The following is a 20,475-nucleotide window of genomic DNA, read 5'->3' on the forward strand; positions in this document are numbered from 1 at the left end:
CATCTTCTGGCAGCTGATTCCTCCTGCCAGCTGGACAGGGACTGGTTTATCCAAACCCTTTCTGCACAGGCTGCTCCGCTCAAAAGGTTCAGATTTTCCCATCCCATTTCCTTATTTCCTTATTTTCCCCTTGAACAGAGCTCCCTGTGGTGCTCCCCAAGGAAGGAGCTGAATGCAGCCGTAGGAGAAGGTAAATGAAAGACCCTTACAGCTTGTGACCTTCCTCCTGCCTGCTCTCATTTCTTCAGCCCTTCCTCATCTCAGGCTGCTCCAGGCTGGGAGGAGGATGAGCCTGGGCTGTCAGTCCATGCCCTGCCACCCTCACCATGGGCATGGCCCACAGCTCCAGCCCCTGGATGGATGGGGATAACAAGATCTTGCTCCTCTGAGCAACACAGGGTTCACATAGCCCACAATATCAAGCAGAGAAGTTTGCCTTTTATTTTATTTTATTTTATTTTATTTTATTTTATTTTATTTTATTTTATTTTATTTTTTATTTTATTTTACTTTTTTTTTATTGGCAGCAGTTAAACCATATTATAAAGTAATTGTGTTTCTTTCTAAAACGCATCAAGCATTCCAAAGGTGTGGAGACCAAAAAACATGTGGGTAGGTATAGCATATGAGGGATTTGTATTCCTCTCCCTTCTTATTCAGCCTGTGGATGAGAAAATGCATAGTTCACATATTTACAGAGCTTTGCAAAAGTATTTTGTTTTATTTTTATTGTCAGCAGTTACACTATATTATAAAGGATTTGTGTTTCTTTCTAAAATGCATCAAGCAATCCAAAAGTGTGGAGACCAAAAGAAGGTGTGGGTAGGTATAGCATATGAAGGATTTGTATTCCTCTCCCTTCTTATTCAACCTGTGGATGAGAAAATGCATAGTTCACATATTTACAGAGCTTTGCAAAAGGTTACCAGTCACTTCCTCTCTAATGTCCCTAATGTAGGGAAAAACACCATTTGAAATTGTAGGAATGTCAGAAACCCTTTGCAAAAGTAAATCATAAGCATACCATTGCTCTTCTCCTATTGTCAAGAAAGGATTTGCACTGAGAAATCCTATTAATAGGGATAATTTGCATAAATCTTTTGTGCAGCAGACTCCAAATAATTTGTATTAAATACTTCTCCTGTGGCATGTATGCTAAAATGGTGTCTTTTTAATAATATATTCATGTTGTCACTTACAAATCTACACAGCCATGACTCACCAGTGTCTGGTTTCTCCTGGGGTCAAGTGCAGTCAAGCTTAGAGATCTGTAAATGCCCAAACTTCACTAAACACTCACCAGTCCTCAGTAATTCCCATTCCAGTAAGTTATCACAACTGTCCCACCAAAGCTTTCCAGCATCTCCCACTCCCTTTCCAGCATCTCCCACAATCCTGGGATGTGATTTATTACTCCAGTCTGGGTCCTCTGAGAACTTTTTAATAGTACTAATTGCCTTATTATCCACTCCAGTGCCAGAGTAAAACCTTTTGACATTTTCCTTCCTTCCCTGAGGAAAACAAATCCCAGTTCCTGGGATATTGCCTTCTGCTCCCTTTGTGATTACTGGGGCGAGGAATTCCTCCAGGCCCTTTGCCTTATCAGCCTCATCTGTCACCAACTTCCCATTCCCATCTCTCGTGGTGCTCCCTAATCACTTTGCATCTTCCATTATTCTGTGTTATTTTTTCCCCTCTCCTCTTTTTTTTTTTTTTTACTTCCAGTGTCAATCTTCATCACATATTCTATTCCTTATTTTCTATCGATGTGTTTTTTTCACATCAGGCTCTGTGATACTTACCTTGCCCCAGTTTACTATTTTTAAATTAGTGTAGGAGTGCCTATTGAAAAAAAAAAAAGAAAGAAATGCTTTTTTCTGGTTGTTCCATATTTAAGAATTTGCTGCAACAGCTCCAAGCAAACCACACACGTGCACAAATTCCTGTGTGTCAGCTACCAGAGGATCTTAATTTTCTAAAAGCAAAACTAATACCATTAAAAAATGACCTGGCAGGTCTCTAACCTTTCCAATGCTGAGAAAATAAATAAGTGGGTTTTTTTCTTTCTTTTTAAAGTGAAAACCTGGAATTAATTGCAGTGCCACATCCCCTCAGCATCTATTTTTCCTGCTGCGTGTGAACAGTAAGAAGAGAGTGGCCACAGAAAATGTTTCTGTTGCATGTTCAGATGTGAAGGAGCACAAGGCTAAACCCAGAGAAGGATGGAGAAGGATGGAGATGAAAACACCTGATGTTCCCAGGAGAGAAGCACTGGAGCTCTCTGCTCACAGCAGGATGGTCGGGCAGCATCCAGGGCTGTGTTAGGTCAGCTTTGTTCACTCAAATCCTGTAAATTCCTGAGGAGGGAGCACCCACAGCCTCCCTGGGTGAGCTGTCCACTGCTGCACCACCTTCCTGCTGGAAGATCTTTTCCTGATGTCCAGTGTGACCTTCCCAAGCCGCAGCTCTTGTGGCTGCTGCCCCTTCTTGGGAAGGATTTGGCTCCATCACCTTTGTGGCTGTGGCTGCCTCAGATTCACCCTGAGCCTTCCCTTCCCCAGCTGAACAACCTCAGCCCCCCTGGTAGCCCTGATGCTTTAGACCCCCCCAGAAAAACACCCATAGTTGTTTTTCTCTGGACCCTTTCTTCTTTCTCAGCCTCTCTCCCGAACTGGAGGGCCCAAATGCATTCATGGTATTGCAGGTGAGGTCCACCAGGGCTGAGTACGAACAGGCAGATAAATTTCCATAACTGCTGACCATGCTCCTCCCGAGGCACCTCAGCCTGGGTTTTGTGTCATCTGCAGTGACTCCAGGGTTCCTTCAAATGCCAGGTCCACACTAACCCCCAGGCCTTCCCCAGCAGAGCTGCTACTCCTGTTACCTCTGCCTATGGGGTTCAAAAGGCCAAGGAAAAATGGGGATTGTTCAGCTTGGAAAAGAGAAGGCTTTGGGGTGACCTTATTGAGGTTTCCCATAAAGGAGGCCTATGGAAAAGTGTGAGTCTGTTTGGAGGGGCATGGAGGAGCAGGACAAGGGGGAATGGCTTCAACCTGGCAGAGAGCAGGTTTAGATCAGAGCTTAGGAGGATTCTTCCCTGTGAGGGGGGTGAGGCCCTGGCAGAGTTTACCCAAAGAAGGTTTTGGATGTCCCATCCCTGGGAGTGTCCAAGGCCAGGCTGGATGGAGCTCTGAGCAACCTGGGCTGGTGGAAGGTGTCCCTGCCCATGGCAGGAGGTTGGAATGAGATGAACTTTAAGATCCCCTCCACCCCAAACCATTCTGTGAGTCTGTGATTCCCAGTAAGGCAGATTTGCCACAGAGCATGGACATAAGCAGGATACAGGGCACCCAGCCTGACACCCACGTTCTGACAGACAAATTCCTCTTCTTGTGCCTTGCCCTTGACTCCCTCACCGTGAGCACTCCCAGGTTCCCTGATTCTGTGCAGACTGCCCAGGGGTCTCAAACCTAACCAGAGATTCCTGTAAAAACATAAAAAGAGGAGAGACTTGTGCATCCCTTCCCTGGTTTGTTCTACCTGGGCTTTCACATACAAACCAGTGAGTCACTGAGGCACGTGCCTGGCTGTACTTGCACACACAGCCTCAAAACAAATCTAAAGAAACCACATGCAATTCAGATTTTAAGTTTGAAAACTAGATCTCATATGTCATATGATATATTTATATTCCACATAAATAGAAAAAAATATTATGTTGTAGAAAGGCATCTTCTCAATGTTTTTTAACAATTATACATTGTTATAAGAGCATTAAGAATATAGAGTCCCTGATTGCTGGTAATTTTCCTTCTTCCTTTTTATTAGTCCAAGTGGATTTTGAAATACAATTTGGCAGCTCTTGATTTTCAAACATTCTTTTCATACATCTGTAGGGCTTTCTTACATTTACAGATTAATTTAGATGTATTTTGGCTTAGATTTCTGTCTCAGCAACATGTAGGCTATCAAGGCATTTGATTATCTCACAGGAGAGGATTTGAAATCTGTAAATAAAAATCTGAAATTTGGCTGTAGTAGGAGTTTGGTGTCTGTTAAGCACACAAGAAAACAGAATAATCTCTACTCCATCATTAATACTTCAAGAAAATAATTACAAATTACAAATCATGCTAAATACATTGGTCCTAATTCTCCAGGTCCCATGAGTGTGTAATGGCAAGTGTTTGAATGCCTCTTGTTGTCACAAAAGTTCAAATTATCCATGTTAAATGGGAATCATATAGTTCAATACTCAATTCTCTGTGTGGTTTAACATTTTCTATTAAGTATTTTTTTAAAATATACAGTCCAAATGTGCAGAAATGGGTTTTTTAACAGATTAGGGCTAGGAGGACTTGAATTTGTGTGGTTTGGTGGTGAAATCAAAAAGGCCTGATCAAGGACCGAATGTGTAACAATATATTCCAGTTCCCGGGTAAGCATCCTACCAAATGGACAACAAAATATCCTGGCTGTAACCTGCTTTCATTTCTTCCTGTTGGAGCATTCCCACCTCAAGCAGCTCATTCAGCTGTTCACAAATGGCTTCAGGAAACTTTGAGGTGACCAGACCCAAGTTCCTGTCCATGCTCCATGAGCAGTGGGATACATCCAAACCCCAGAATGTGTCAGGGTTATCTCATCCCAAAACACCTTATGGTTTGGGAGGCAGAGCACTGGTCTGGGAAGAAGGAGAGGTTTCCCAGAAATAGGTAACAGAATGTGGCCTCCAGCTTCCCTGAGCTAAGCCAGAGGCTGAGCTGTTGGGAAGTCCCACAGCTGAGCTGATTTGGGGCATTTATTCCCAACTTCCCCTCATTTTGAAGCACTGCATTTCCTTTTCCACAGCTCAGTGTATGATGTGGTGCTCTGTTCCTGGGAGCTGTGGAAACAACAGAAGGCAGGCAAAACTACAGCAGGGAGGCAGGAACACAGACTGCTCGAGGAGCTGTGAAAAGGGGAGAGGCTGAGGGAGGCAGAAACCTCTGAGTGCAGAATCCATGGACTGTGCAAATTTGTACCACTGCACTGGTTTATCCAAGCTACGAGGTGGAGTCAGCCTAGGTCCAGCAAGATTTCCCAGTCCAAGCCTGGCCCCAGCTGTGCTGGAGTTTGCTGTGCTGTGTCCAGCCCAGGCTGTGAGCACCTCCCATCTTACACCAGCCCAGGCTGTGAGCACCTCCCATCTTACACCTCCGTACCACGTCCTGCAGCACTCCAAGATTTAAATGTGGGACCAAACACAACCAAGGGTTCAGCACCAGATGTTTTGTGCACACTCACCCCATGATTATCTTAATTAAAATTGGCTTCTGGTCTGACAGGTCCTGATGAATGTCAGCTGAGTCACTTCCCAAAGTGCCCTAAGGTAACACCAGCTCTCCCACACGTCCCACTCCTGGGATGTCACCACACTGCATCAGACCTTCAACAAGGGAGAATGGCACTTCCTTCCCCTGAAAGGTTTGACTCTTATCCTTCTCCACCACCATGCACAGTCCTAGGGTGAATAAACCTTTTTTCTTTTTTTTTCTTTCTTTTTCTTTTTTTTTTTTTTTTTTTTGTGCCCAATCTCCCTTCCAAAATGTCATGTTGTTCTAGTTTGGGTGAACATTATTTTTTTCCACTATCACCTACAGACCCCAGGGAGCTGCACACCATAAAAATTTGATTTTTTTACTGTAATTTTTGGAGATTTCCACCAATTTTCAAAAGGTTAGGGGGAGGTAGTACTGATGTTTTTTCACATTACTGAATTCACTGTAATTTAGGGAGTCTGCACAGGCAGAATTACTGAATTACAGTCCTGACTCCTGCATTTTACTGTTTGCCTCTCCCCATCTTAAGCCCTCATGACAAATGCACTTGAATCTGGGAGACAGCTCTATCTTTTAACTACATTTTAATTTTCAGTCTGGCTGCTGAAGCAGAAACAGCCTTCAAAGTTTTAGCCAAATTCTGACCTCTTAAAATTCAGTAATAAGATCATGCTGGCATCTCACCTTAAATTAAAATTACTGCCCAATGCTTCTTTCACTAAAAATAAATAACTTCAGGACATACATCATCACATTAAGGTAACAGTAAACAAATAGATGATTTATTAGCCACCTCTCCCCAAATGCAGTATTTAATAAGCTTTCAAAAGCTGTTCACTACAGGGATATATGCCATGCCTTCCTCAATCATTAGCTTAGCATTCAACTTTGAAAAGTGGCTGCCACCTTGATGGGAGAAATTTATACAGGTCTGTAGAGGGAAGAGGTAGGATCAGCTGGAATTTTATCATGAACTGCACCAAACTATGGCCAGAGAAATCTAAAGTGGTTCTTCTCCACCTTTAGATATAACTGAGACTCTTGCAATGTTGCCCCATCTTTCCCTGACGAAGGGCTCATCCTTGATCTCAGTAGCACACAACAGAAATGAATTCCACAGACCCACTGGGCATCATGGAAAGCTGTTTGCCACTGCTAGGTCCATGTTCTCCACCTGTCAGTTCTTCAGCTATACAATAAAACCCATAGAAATGCTGACTCAGCCTTTCATTAATTGAAGTGTTTCTAATCAGCTTTCTAAAACTGATCTCCCCTCCCCCCCACCCTGCAAAAATGCTCTCCAAAAATTTTTATTTCATGTTTTTCCTTTAGAATCATGGAGCCATAGAATGGTTTAGGTTGGAAGAGACCCTAAAGATCATCCAGTTTCAACCCCCCCCGCCTCAAGCAGGGACACCTTCCACTGTCCCAGGCTGCTCCAAGCCCTGTCCCACCTGGCCTGGGGCACTTCCAGGGATCCAGGGGCAGCCACAGCTTCTCTGTGCCAGGGCCTCACCAGCCTTTCTCCTCTGAATCTTCTTAGCCTGGATTGTTCTTTGTCAGAGAGGGCAAGAGTAACTCTGAAATCATCCCAGAGAAGGCTTTATCCCCAGAAACCCAATATTCCCAATGGGGTTACACTCCATTCTGTTCCCAACCCCATCAACATCCATGTTTTGACTGTACCTTTACAGAGCATTCCCTCACATAGGTGAGACTGGTCCGAGCTGGCACATTAAACAATCTCAGGCGTTTGCAAGAAAAGCTGCTCTTACCTTGGTGCTTTACCTCAGCTGCCACTGCATCACCACCTCACCCTGGCAGCTGTGTCCCCTCTGCCTCAGCAGCCCAAGGAACTGCATCAGCGGGTCCTGCTGCGCCAGCAGCCACTCTCCTTTCCCAGGCAGCACTCCAGGACATGAAGCCAATCCCAGCACAAATCACCAATGTTCACCTTTTCAATAACATCATTTCTCCTTGCCTTCTTAGTCCCTCAGACAATTTTACATTATGTCTCTTAAGGCTTAAAAAATGAAATCTTAACTCAAAAAATAAAACTATGGAAGCCTCAAATGTATTTCAATCAATTCTTGATCCATTGATTGAAAATCTCAGATGATGCCAATAGAACAGCAGAACAACTTTCCTCTGCAGAAATCAGTCTTGCACCCTACTAATACTTTTGGTTTTAATTCTACTTCTAACAATTAAGTAAATTCCTTGGTCACATGAGCAGCCTTTTTAACAAGCTCACTGAAGGATGCTCCCTTGAAATCCTTTCACAAAGTGCACCAGAAATGCACATTTACAGGTTCATGGTACTGAAGTGGTCACTACACCCCCAAAGCCCTTCAGGACACCCAGCTCATTCCAGTCAGGGTGGATGACTCATGTCAGTTGGCTTCAGTACCCTCTGGACGTGCCAAAAACCCATGAGCTTCATCAGCAGAAAAAAGCTGACTGGTTGTACCTTCCCATTATTCTTTGGGCTGAACATCAGAGCAGAGGTTTTCATATTTTAACATTTTCATCTTTCTTTCTTTTACTCTAAATCCCAGACAACCCAGCAGACACATTCCTCCTTGGGCTTCCCATTTCCAATAAACTGCAACTGTGCTTATGTAACTTCAGATAGTTACTGTAAAACAAAATATTTAGGATCCATGGTCATGCATGTACCTTGGGTTTAGTTTGGGGGTGTGTGTGCTAAGATTTATTTTCCAAAGTCTTAACCAGGCTTGATGAAACCCTTAAAGCTCAGAGGTTTGCAGGACATGCTTCATACCTTACTCACCTTGGCCACAAGCACACCACAAACATGAGGTCAACATGTAATATAAACCTCTGGAGCCCAGGGATGCACAAATCTAAATATTTACAAGGTTAGTATGTCCAACATCCCATGTCCTCTGCATCCAAGCTCATATCCATCCATCCATCCATCCATCCATCCATCCATCCATCCATCCATCCATCCATCCATCCATCCACTGCTACTGAACCACTATTGCTGTTCAGAGAACAGAACAGCAACCCAACAGAACCCTGGTGGGAGAGATTCCAGTTCACATTCACCTGCTGCTACAGTAAAATCCAGAGAAATCAGGGCAGAGCAAACTCTTCCTTGGGTAGGAATTTCTGAAAGGTTCAAGTCTGAAATGCATCAAAATGCACTGTTTGTTTGGATTATCAGCTTCTTGAGAATAACTTGGTAACAAATCACTAAAACCACCTTAAAAACCAGGTCCCTGCAGGCTAAAATTGAGAGACTTTCTTATTTTTTATGTACACAAAGGCCAAAGTTAATTTTCACCTTTAATAAGCTCATGATTCTTTGTTATTTAATACTCTGTAAAAAGGTATTACAGATTATTGCAGTGACTTCTAAAGAAGATGGACAGCCAAGAGGCTGAAACCACAATATCATATACAGCATGTAGTCATTGATACTACCTACTACAGCATGAAGAAAAATACTTTTTAAATAAACAGTATTTAACTGAAAACATAAAAATGGAGCTTTCATTCTTATAGTATGGTTACACAGCTATATTCCAAGAATAACATTTTAAAAAATGCTAGATCTTGAAGGCCATAGATAAAAAGAGACATGATGAGGATGAACCAGTTTTGCCCAGAAACGCTATAAATGAGCACACTGCACAGTTTTTCAGCAAATCCTAGTTTTACCAAGCCTCAAGAGGCAAAAGCCTGAAATGTAAAAGCTCCCAAGTTGTCTAGCTAGTCCTCCTGTGTTGCTCTGGCAGGCCCAGTGAGCCACACTGCTGGCAGACAGCGTGTCACAAGTGATCCTGGCTGACACGGATCCCATCGGGAAGAGACGTCCGGCTCCTTACGACGCCAGCCCCAACAAAAAGCCTCCAACAAAGCCACTGGACACCACGATGTTCTGCTTGATAAACTCTGTTGACTGAGAAGAAAAAGGATATTCATAAAGTTAATTGTGTCTGATGCTATTGTTTAATATTTATCACAACAACAAGAACACTGAACTTGTGGAGAAGGGTGCGAGGGGAAGCGATGTGACTAAAACCATATAAAAATAGGTGGCACCAAGGTACTGCAAACTGATTTTCAGCTGTTTTTAAATATTTTCACTGTATTTTAATATTTAATATTAATTTTTAATATTTTAATATTTTTAAAACACAGTGAACCTTAAAAAGGAAAAATATAGAGGAATTATTACAGCAATTTCATGCCAATACCACTCTTGTTTTGATTAAAATAAGACATGTTTTACAAACTACCTTGTCAAAAAAAGCCTGAGCATCACCATGACTTCAACTGCAATCACATAGTAATTGTTTAGAAGAAAAAATACTGCTTTTTGGAAGATCATTGGAAAAGCCAGTTTCCTAACAACTTAATCCTAGGAAAAACCACTTTTGCATGATGACATGGGTGTAGAGTATTTAATGAAGTAGCAGCACAGAGTATAACACCTTTTATCAAATGTGCCATTTCATAAACCCTCTCCTTCAAACACTCCAGACTGGCAACTAAGACACAGTTACAAGAAAGTCATATAATCTGAGAGGAAAAAAACAAAGGAAAACCAAAAACCCCATCCTATTCCACCCATTTCTGCAGGGCAATAGTTAAGGAGAGGCTGAGCTATTTAAGGTACAGAAGCAGCAAGAAAACCCTCAAATCTTGAACTTTCAGTTCATATTCACATTAAAATTTCAGGAAATTTTTATTCAATCTATATGCAACTCCATACAGACTAAAGCTGAGATGTCAAAACTCATTAATTACAGAACACCAGTGTGGCTGCTGTTTCACTGTCTGCAGCACATTCACAGTCAGGATTCTCAGTTATTCAGAATGAAACTTAGATTGCATGCATGGAACGTGAAAAATATGTAAAAACAGTCTTTAAAAAAACCCCAAACAGCCACAAAATTGATTAAATGGAAGTCTTCAAATGACAGGGTGAAACAGCCCCAGTGACACTGATCAGTATCACAGCCACCTCTTCTCAACATAGTAGGCAACTGGCAGATTCTGCAGCCAGATATTGTCCAAAATGTATAAAAGTGAGATCAAATCACAACTCCTGTTACAAAATAGCTACAGCTTTTCTGCAGAAAAGTCATTCTTGCCCAGACAAGTAATTTTATTATCAGGAGTCTAAGATTTGGATTTTGTCTTTGTAGTTACCATGTTTTACCCACACCATCCTGAACTTGTTACCACGTCATGACCTTACTGCCTTTGTCACCTGCCAAGAACAAATTTGTGTGTCATTTTTAACAGTGACCAAACCAGAAAGCTGAATGAATAAAAGACAGCACAATCTGAAAACTTTAAATCAATTATAAAGCCAAACTATTTTTGATGTGTTCCAGTTTTGCATCTGCATTTTCAACTCATTATCACCTGCAGTGAAGGTAAGAAAATCTGACTGGTAAAAAGGAGTTTATCACCTCAGACTCACCTCTTCAATGAGAGTGTTGATTTCAGGAGCTGCTTTATTTGCACGCTTTTTTAACTGTTTTTTTGCTTTGTTTACATCTTTTTCAACTCTCTTCCAGTCAACTTGTACATATCCACTATGACTAGCAATCTAGGGAAATAAAGGCAGTAAGTACACCTGCAATTCACATTTCATGAGTCAAAATACATTGTTTTGGTGCCTATAAAATAGTTTTATTTGTACTTATTACAGATACAGGAAAAGACATTATTCCAATTTCAGCAGGCTCTCTGCTTCAAACCTTTCCTCAGTGACAGCAGTTCAAATTAGAACAAGCAGTGGCAAAGTTCAAGAGGAGACTCTTGTTAATTTGACCAGTTCTCTGTTTTTTAGTTACAAAAGCTTTGCAATGTTTTTCCTTCAGCATTTACTGTTACTTTACTTGTAAGAAAAATACATTCATAGGACAACAATGAAAAAACTCTTTTGTTTCAGCTTCTTTCAGAATTGTAGAATTCTGATTTGTGGCAGAGTATCCAGGGCTAATTAAAATCATCATTAGAAACACTGAAAACTCTATTTTATCCTACACAATTTAAACTGTTCAACAACAACAAAAAATGTACTCATTACAAGAGAATTCTCACCCTTCTTACAAAACAAAACCATTAAGTATAAAAATAACACAGCCTGAGAACAGCACAAGTTCTGTAAAATCAGAAAAATGAATACATTTGAGGAGACTGGTTCATACCAATTTAAACATAAACTTCCAAATTTTTTAGCCTGTCTAACCCAAACCTTTGCCTTGTTTCTTCTACTAATTTTGATTGATGAATGTTCTAGAAAACAGTTAAACAATTCATTATTTGGGGAAAAAAAGGAGAAGAAAATCAAAATTAAGGATTACTGGTTATTTTAACTGTTAGGACAAATAGCAATAAACACTAAACTGACATATAAATGATTATTATGCAAAAACTCTCTGTAAAGTGTGAGATTTCTCAGGTACTTCTCAAGGTCACATGTGGGTGGGAAATCCACCCAATTACCCAGCAGCCTTGTATGCAAACTGCCCAGTTGGTAAACATAAGTCACAGACAGTGAACTTCTGTGGAACAGATATTTAAATATACAATTTATTAGGTTTAGCCTAAATACAAAATTTATTATGTTTACTTTCACATCACCTACAGGCTCTGAAGTTTGACTTTCATATGGATCTTTCTACCAAATAACTGAAATTAGACCATCAAGCTTGTACTACAACTGCCACAGTAACTAAGCAACCTATCTCACCACAAAGTGAGGATTTCATAATCCAGAAAATAATAAAATTAAACAAGTGCCAGACAGATTTTGTCTGAATTCAAACCAAAACTTCTAGAAGATCATCTCTGCAAGAAAGTCAACTTCAGTTTCCACCTTTGCAGAATTAAAAACCCAATTCACTGGACAAATGCAAGATGAACTTAGTATATTTTAAACTCTCTTTTACTTTATGCTTCCAAATGAAATTAATAACAAATTAATTGACTTTGCCTGTCTATGAAGCCATTTATTCACATGGGCACTAGTGCCAGGCAGGGACAGCTCATTAAGGGCTGTCTGTAAAGTATGAAAGCAAAAAACCTGTTTGAAAACTGTACTGGCTGCACATCCAGCCACTGGATGACAAACCAGGCAAAGAAAAACAGCTGCACATTGTGGCAATTGTTATTCTGTGAATTTAACATGACCACAAGAATTTCAAAAAGGCCCCAGCATTGAATTGGTGCCTTCTCAGTCACACAACTGAAAATTAAATGTGACTGATCTACTCAGTCCAACACAATGTAAGAAATGCTAATGTATCTGCTTGCTTGTAAAATGCAAATGGCTCTTGGAAGAAACATTTCATTAAGACAACTTTAATTAGCTCAGTTATCCAGAGAGCACAAAGATGAGGCAGAAGTTTTTAATTAAGATCTGTTTGGAACTACTGCAGAGCTTACACTTGTATCAAAACCAGACATCTTTTCTCCCTGAACTTTGTAGCCCTGAAATAAGAGCTTCCAAATTCTACTTATTGAGTGTTTATAAAATAAGCAGCAGAGGGTAATGTTTTGAATATGAATTTTAACTGAGAAGAAAAAAACCCTGTACTTTGGCAGTGACAGAACCTCTGTCATATCTACTTTGGCTGCAACCCCACTAATTATGTAATTTCATATAGAAGTGCAGAAATAATACCCCTGAACTCAAATGCTGAAAAAGTAGATTTCAACTTTTAGACTCCAACGTATCATAAAAATCTACTTGCTTATATTAGCAAATTAACATAATGCAAATTCTCAAAATTTACTATTTTTTTTAAACTCAGGTCCTGCAACATCCAAGTAAAATAACAATAACCCATTATCATATCCATATTTGGATATATTAAGGGGTCATATAGGTCTATACATATGAATTGCACATATTATTAAAGGGACCTGTGGGGGTGGATTTTGGGGTTATACATTAATTTCTCTATATATGATAATAGAATAATAGATATATTATATACTTATCTATCTATTCATAGTCCATTATTTGTTCAAGACCTTCCAAAAGTGTTGAAAAAATAACAGAATTTTTTCAAAAAGGCAATTGAAGAAATACATCAGTGCAGGAACACTAAAAATGTGTTATCTTTCTTGACATTAATCAAGGAAAACTGAGAATCTTCAAGGGCAGACCTCATTTTGGGGGTGACACTGGAGAGGCACACAGGTACTTTGTTATTGTGAAACACTAACATGAATAATGAGCAGAAAAATGGTTTGGAGCAAAAAATTGGTACAGCAAAATGGGACATAAGAATTTTAATTTTTTCAAGGCAAAATTGAATATCCCACTGAAAAGTGGGATATTCAACATAAAACTGAATCCAGCTCTTCCTCACTAAGCCCCCAGCCTCAGAAGCAGGTTGGACCTTCCCTGGGAGTGTCACTGGGATGTCACACTGGGGTGGAAATGGTCCTTAAGGTCCCTTCCAAGCCAACCCATGCTTGGAAGCCTTGATCATCGTGGTGCACTGTACAAGATAAAGCCAAGGACATCTCAGAGTTTATTCTGTTCCTTGTGCTGTTTTCACATATTTACCTTTCCTAAATTAGAACATAATTGAATAAAGAATTCAATTTAATTCATCAATGGCATATTAATGGACTGAGGAAAAATGTGTTAGTGAAAGCACAAATAACAGAATAAAAATCCAATTTCATTATTAAATAATAGACAATGCAGGACAGAAAAAGCTGTAATTTGTATGCTCACTGCAGAGCAAAAGACAGTGAAACTGCTCTTGAGGATTTAGGATTTTAAAAATAAGAACAATTATTTTTAACCAATTCATTCCAGTAGAACCAAGAGTACTTGAGTTTGTACCTCCTACTCCAGGATTGTACCAAACTGTGCTGTATGAATGAGAAGTTACACAAGGAAAATCCCTTACTTGCTATGAGAATTGCACTATATTTCCTTAATACAGTGCCTGGATACTGCCATTATATCAGCATATTTGAATAACTACTTCTACTTCACAAAAAAAGCATAGTTAATAATCAAATAAGAATGAATTAAATTAAGGGGTGGAAATATTCATCACAAAGATGTGATAACAGATGATTATTTTGAAAAATTGTGCAAATTTCATATAAGTTTTATTCTTTTTCTCCAACTACTTTTCATATAATCTGTATTAAGACTATAGTTCTAAACCACTTACAAAAACATGAAAATTTTTTTTTGCTTCCTGTACAAACTGACACTGAATGTATTGCTTTCAGTTTCCTACTACATTTCTTGAGATGAAGTCATCACCCACTGAAGAAAAAAATGTGTTTTTTAAATTTTAAGACTGAAATGTTTCACTGAATGGGCTTTAGCCAAGAATCTTGCCTTCTGTAGTTATTATTCTTGTTCTAGCATGTAATTATAATGTCAATATTGCAATCAGCAGCTGAAATGAAATCTGCAACTTCAGAGAAATTTACAGATAAAAAGGAACTTTCTAGTAATGTGCTGAAATACTCTTCTGCCCACTCAGGGGAAGCACTGAACACGTATTCATAGAATCAGGATGTGTGATCTTTAAATTAAAAAATTAAAGACTACAGAAATGTAACTACACCATAGAATTTATGACTCAGCCTTAAAATGCAAAATGTTTTGAATTAAAAGAGAGACCAAGGCATTTACTTCATTTCCTTTCAAGAGAATCTGATCTTACTTAAGATATAGACAATCCAATCAAAATACTTAACTCATATTTCCTCTTGGATAATGCTCCTTCTTGGATGCAGTGTAAATGACATCAACCAAGAAATCAGACACTCAACCACATGGCAAATCTATTGCATGGACAGGAATACCTGCAATGTATTCCCCAAACTTCAGAGCTCAGCAAGGAGAAATCCTGCACAAGTGATGTGTTTTATTCCATTTGCATTCTCCTTTTCCTACAGGTCTCAGCTTTAACTTTGCAGCTCCCTGTGGTCAGGAGCACTGAGGAAGGCACCTGCAGCAATCTGCTGCTCCACCCTGGCTGCCTCTGTCTGGCAGCTCTTCAGTCACACTGATAAGAGAATTATCATTAATAGTATTAAGATCAATGATATACAAAACATGGGAAGAGGAAAAAACCAAACCAGCCCCCAAACCAGTGGGGACCACGATGATGGAGGAAATATCACACAACAGCAACACTACAATGTATTACACAGCAGCAGGTACCACCCCACCCTTGCTGATCAGTGCTTGACTGCACCAGCCCTACAATCAAAAGAAATAAAAGCAGGATATGCCTTTCAGAAACCCTCCAGGGTGATGATGGAAAGAAAAAATATATCTTTAACCTCCTCTCCCAAGAAATTGTCTATCATTGAGCCTAAGTAGCACCAATCTATATCACCTAGAACAATCTGAGAAAAATGAGAAGCTCACAGGTATTAAGGCATGAGAAATTCCAGTAAAATCCTGGCATCTTACAGAAGGACACATGAAATTCTCCTTCACTTAAAGTTTCATCTAATTTAAAGGTTTTTTGGAAATATATCCTCCCCTAATCACAGTATCTGATGAAAAATGCAAATGATCATGCCAGATAACATAATTAAAAACTTCAGAACCTGAAAGCCAGCAGAGAGGGGAATGCAATGAAGCTGTCAAAATTCAGCCAGGCTTTAGAGATTCAATAGATAAAACAGAAAAACACAGCTCATCCTGGGACCAGAACAAGCTTTCCAGGCAACTGCCAAAGCAGCCTAAAGCTGTGATAAAATTCTCAAATCAATGTAAAACAAACACATTTTAAATTCTCCCTAACCATAGGTTTACAGACAGTTCCTCTCATCTGGCAACATCAAATCACACACAGAACCTCAGCTTCTGCACAGAAGTTCTCTTGTATTACAACAAACTATTTCACAGGACAGAGCAGATTCTGATTTACCACCGAGTGTACACAATATTCCAGCTCAAATGCAAGGTTTTGAGTGATAAGAGTAAAAAGATGAAGTAGATAAGAAGCCTTCCTAATTAAATGTTACCCAACAGCTGTGTTTTTCCTATTGTTTAGTAAATAACATTTGCCAACTTACAAAGCATGAAATGCTACATACTTGAAGCAGGAGAAAGCCACCACCTACTGCAGTTGCTGCAAGCTTTCCGACTTTCTGGAACAAAAATCCCGCACACCTTAGGGGAACAAAACAAAAAAACCCAGTCTAATGAAGTTTTCTGCAGAACAATGCCACACCACACAATTCCTGACTGCAACTATCACCATGATTTCATTTAAAAAGCAAGTGTATCATTTCATATTTACAGATTTAAAAATCAAGGCTATTTAATGGAAGCAATATTAAATTAACAATTTCTAAAGCAAGACAATGTAATGGTTGCTTGTTCCTGGCTGTCTGATGGTCTCTTTAAAGTAAGCTTGAGATCTCTAGATCTTACTGCTATTAAATGCAGCATGTTAATAAAGCACAGCATAATTACATAACAGTGCTGCTGTAACTGTTCCCAAGTGGAATGGAAATCCATGATGCCATAATTTGTATTAACTGCACAACTCAGAACTGAAAGATCTCAGAAAAGCAGCACAGCCCTACCACGAGAGTTAAATCAGCCAGGGCACTCTGCTGGGACATGGCGTTAAGTCTGTTTTTAATGGATCAAGGCAACCAGAAAATTACCTTGTTCTCAGTCTCCAAACCCTCCCTCATCAACTGGAGAGCAGCACAGATATTGATATTGCAGAACACAAAGATAAGGCAGGAAAGGGGCCCCTGGAGGTCACCTGGGCCAGCCACCTTCCCAAAAGTGCTGCAGAGCCCAATCCAGTCCCAAAGCCCCATCAGGCTGCCAAGAGCCCTGACTCAGACATGAATCCCAAGGCTGATGGTTCCACAGCTTCTCTGGGCAATTCCAGGGTGTCTAAACACTGGCCCACACACAGAGGGGAATTTTCCCCCTGCATATAAATAGTGAATTCTTATTTATATACATCAGTAGGCACCCAGAGAGATGTGCATCTACAGATACTGAAATGTGCATTTTCCAGATCATTCAATAAGCCAGTTTTTATGGATGCCAGATGAACTATTCCCTAGAAACTTCTGAGTTTACATGTACACATGTAACTTTTAAAAATAATTTTAAGGCTACAGAAGCAAATTAAAAACTCTGACTGAAAGCTAAACCCACTTCACAAAGCTGTATTGAGCCTGGGTACTACAATCTCATTTTTAGTATATTTCATCTTCCAATTCTTGCACAATCCCTCTTTAAAAGTCACTGTGCTAACATAATGGTGTTTTTCAATGAATTTACAGTTTTTCTGTGTACTGGAATGGACAAACACCATCCAAATACCTCTGAAAAATAACAAATATCTTTGCTGCTCAGGCTGTGACCACATTTTCCAGTTTAAGTTCTCATCTTTACTGTCTAGCTTTCACCATGAATTATTCTAGTATAACTAGGCTATGTTAACTATCAGTTAACATCAGAGCAAACTGTGAATTCACTCAACAAGGCTGCAGCTCTATTTAGAAGAAAAAACAGTCTCTAGGAAATGGGGCTCTTAATTAAAAGTATATTTTGTCAACCTTTTTTCCTCCCTTCATTTCTTTCACCTGTAAAATATGTCTCAGCCATAATATAACTAAGTTTCTAAATCTAGACTAGTAAGGAAATAAGCTTTTCCATACAAACTAAAAGCTACATGCATTTTCCATTTATTTCTTGTCATTTTAGAGCTCTGACATTTTCCCAAATCCTTTCCACAGTAACTACTATGAGTTCCCTTGGATAACTGATGTTCCACCACTATTAAAAACCACTTCACAACGATGAGTCAGAGTAACAAGCTAAAATTGTTCACACACGAATAATCTCGATCAGTGCTAAAGGAAATCCCATTAAACATAAATTTATCTGCTTGGAAATGGATCTTCTAACAAAGTAAAAGGTCTAGGTCAGCTATGGAAAGGGAAGCTCCCTCACCAGCCAGTCACACCTCCCATGACAATCTGGGTGGCCACAGAGTATTTCTCTACAATTGGTCCCGAGCTGCGGCCAAACAAGCGGTTCCACCAGTGGTGACGCCGAGCGTATTCTGTCAAATCCAGCACCTCGTAGGAGTCATCGTCACTGTCGTGCTCTGGGAAAGAAAAAGCAATTTTAAAAAGTTATTCTCTCAGTTGTGGAGTAAATTAATGATTGATGTGAAAAGCCCAGACTCGGTTTGGGCACTAACTGGGTAATTCAATGGTGTAAATTGTAGTGTGCAAGCTACCCATGGTCCAGCAGCTCCCAGAACAAAGGATTTGGGGATGCTGTGCCATCACCAAGGAAAGGTGCACAAGGTTATAGCAGTGTATAATCAACAAAATCCAGTGTATAATCAATAAAATCCATGACTGGCACTACAAAGGTGAACCAGAATCCCCCACCTGTGCAAGTACAGGAACCAAGAGGCATCAGATGAAACTACCAGTTAGCTCGTTCAACACAAAGAGAAAAACCCAACAAAAACAAGAACCAAAGGGACAGACAACACTTAGAAAGATTAAGAACTTGTGGCCCAGTGCTCTCCTCAGAGGACCAGGCATCAGCATTTGAGACTTCTGTCCCTTTTCCACAAGTGAAACGGATGATGCTGGGACTTCAGTTAAGTTCCATGTTCACAGGACAATTCTGCCAATGTTTCCAAAACAGGCATCATACAACTTCAATTAATGATCCTCAACACCCTGTATACCTGAACATCAGAGGAAAGAGATGGGTCTAGATTTTTAAAGAAACATATTTTAAAAGTGTATCACATTCTGTGACATACACACATGAATGGAAGGCCACTTAGTTTAAATATATTTAAGGTTAAATCCAAATTCAGCAATACTGGTTGGACACTCCAGAAAATAGGAGCAGTTAAATTATGACTTAAAGTAAGATTGTAGATATAAACATTTTATTAGAATTTTGACAGCTTTTTAACTTGTACTAACAGTATGGGTAAAAATCTCAAAGACTGCAAGAAGTACACATGTAGGTGTGCATTATTTCCCTTTATTACCACATGTTTTTGAGTACTAAATAATAAATAGCAAGATCCACAATGTTAAAATGTTGTTATTGAGTGTTCTTTCTTTGAGGTATTGAGGACAACATATTTAACTTCTTTAGATGGATAATATTAAAACACTGTCAAGAACAGCTACATTAATTCTGCCTTTAAATTATTATTATTTAAACCAAAACTCGTGTACACAAGTATAACACGCTCTGTGGCAAATAACACTGCCAGAGCGTTTTCTACTGATAGAAGATACTCCCTGCATGCGGCAAATGATGTTCTGGACATGGCCCAAGCACATCGAACTGTGCCAGTGCCGAGAGGCGCCGCACGACGAGGCCACAGCGATGCCCCGAGAGCCCCGCACGGTGAAGGATGCGGCGGCCATGGGGGCTGGAGGCTCCCGCTTCCCGTCCCGCTTCACCCCGGCACCTCCGGCTGCGCGGCCCCGCGCTCGGCCAGCACTCGTTCTGCCTGCCCAGGAGGGGTTTCGGTGGTTAAACCCGGGAAGGAGATTCAGCCCTGGTGATGCCGGGGGTGCCGATGCGCCGGGCCGCGCGGTGAAGGGGGGAACACGCAACGGACTGGGGAGGCGCAGAGCCCGGGCCCTCCCTCCCCGCCCCCGGGACGCAGCGCGGGCAGCGGGAAGGGGCTGCCCACCGCCCCCGAGAGGAGGAAGGGCGCCCGCCGCGCCGCCTCCTCCCCGCTCCCGTCAGGAAGGGGCCAGCACTGACCTGAGGCGGAGCGGGGCCGCCGCGCCGCCATGTTGGCCGGTGCTGAGGCGGCTGGCGGCCTCCCCGCTGCGCCCCCAGCGGCCGCGCGCGCCCCGCCCCAACGCGGTGCCGCCCCCTCGCGGCCGCTCCACGCATGCGCCTCCCGCCCCCTCCCCACCGGGGTGTCCCTGGCGGGAGAGCCGAGGGGAGGGGGTGCGTGCTGCGCCTTTGGGAATCGTGGGGAGGCCCGAGCTGGAAGGGACCCGCAGGGATCATTGAGTCCAGCTGCCTGCCCTGCGCAGGACACCGGAATACTCCAACCATGTGCCTGAGAGTTACCCCAGCTGTGACCGCTGCCCGTGGTAGCCTGTTCCATGCCCAAACACCCTC

The 20,475-nt window shown here is 41.0% G+C and overlaps 1 protein-coding gene across 1 annotated transcript; it reads right to left on the reverse strand.

Annotated features, from left to right (window-relative positions):
- Window positions 1-8,618: 8,618 nt before the first annotated feature.
- FUNDC1 (FUN14 domain containing 1) lies at window positions 8,619-20,197 on the reverse strand. The gene is made up of 5 exons (XM_059494068.1): window positions 20,107-20,197; window positions 18,301-18,457; window positions 16,410-16,485; window positions 10,786-10,914; window positions 8,619-9,252 (listed from the first exon to the last, which is right to left on the reverse strand). Exons 1-5 carry the CDS (start codon window positions 20,135-20,137, stop codon window positions 9,175-9,177), a joined length of 471 nt encoding a protein of 156 aa, XP_059350051.1. The 5' UTR covers window positions 20,138-20,197; the 3' UTR covers window positions 8,619-9,174.
- Between the last annotated feature and the right edge of the window lie 278 nt (window positions 20,198-20,475).

The sequence above is a fragment of the Ammospiza nelsoni genome, chromosome 2 (genome assembly GCF_027579445.1).
Source record: "Ammospiza nelsoni isolate bAmmNel1 chromosome 2, bAmmNel1.pri, whole genome shotgun sequence".
Lineage (NCBI taxonomy): Eukaryota > Metazoa > Chordata > Aves > Passeriformes > Passerellidae > Ammospiza > Ammospiza nelsoni.

Excerpts from the sequence above, each read along its gene's own strand:
- FUNDC1 (XM_059494068.1), bottom strand. The coding sequence starts at position 20,137 with ATGGCGGCGCGGCGGCCCCGCTCCGCCTCAG. Across the intron at positions 18,458-20,106 it reads GCGGCCCCGCTCCGCCTCAG|AGCACGACAGTGACGATGAC; the intron begins GTCAGTGCTGGC and ends TTTCTTTCCCAG. Across the intron at positions 16,486-18,300 it reads ATGGGAGGTGTGACTGGCTG|GTGTGCGGGATTTTTGTTCC; the intron begins GTGAGGGAGCTT and ends TGTTCCCCTAAG.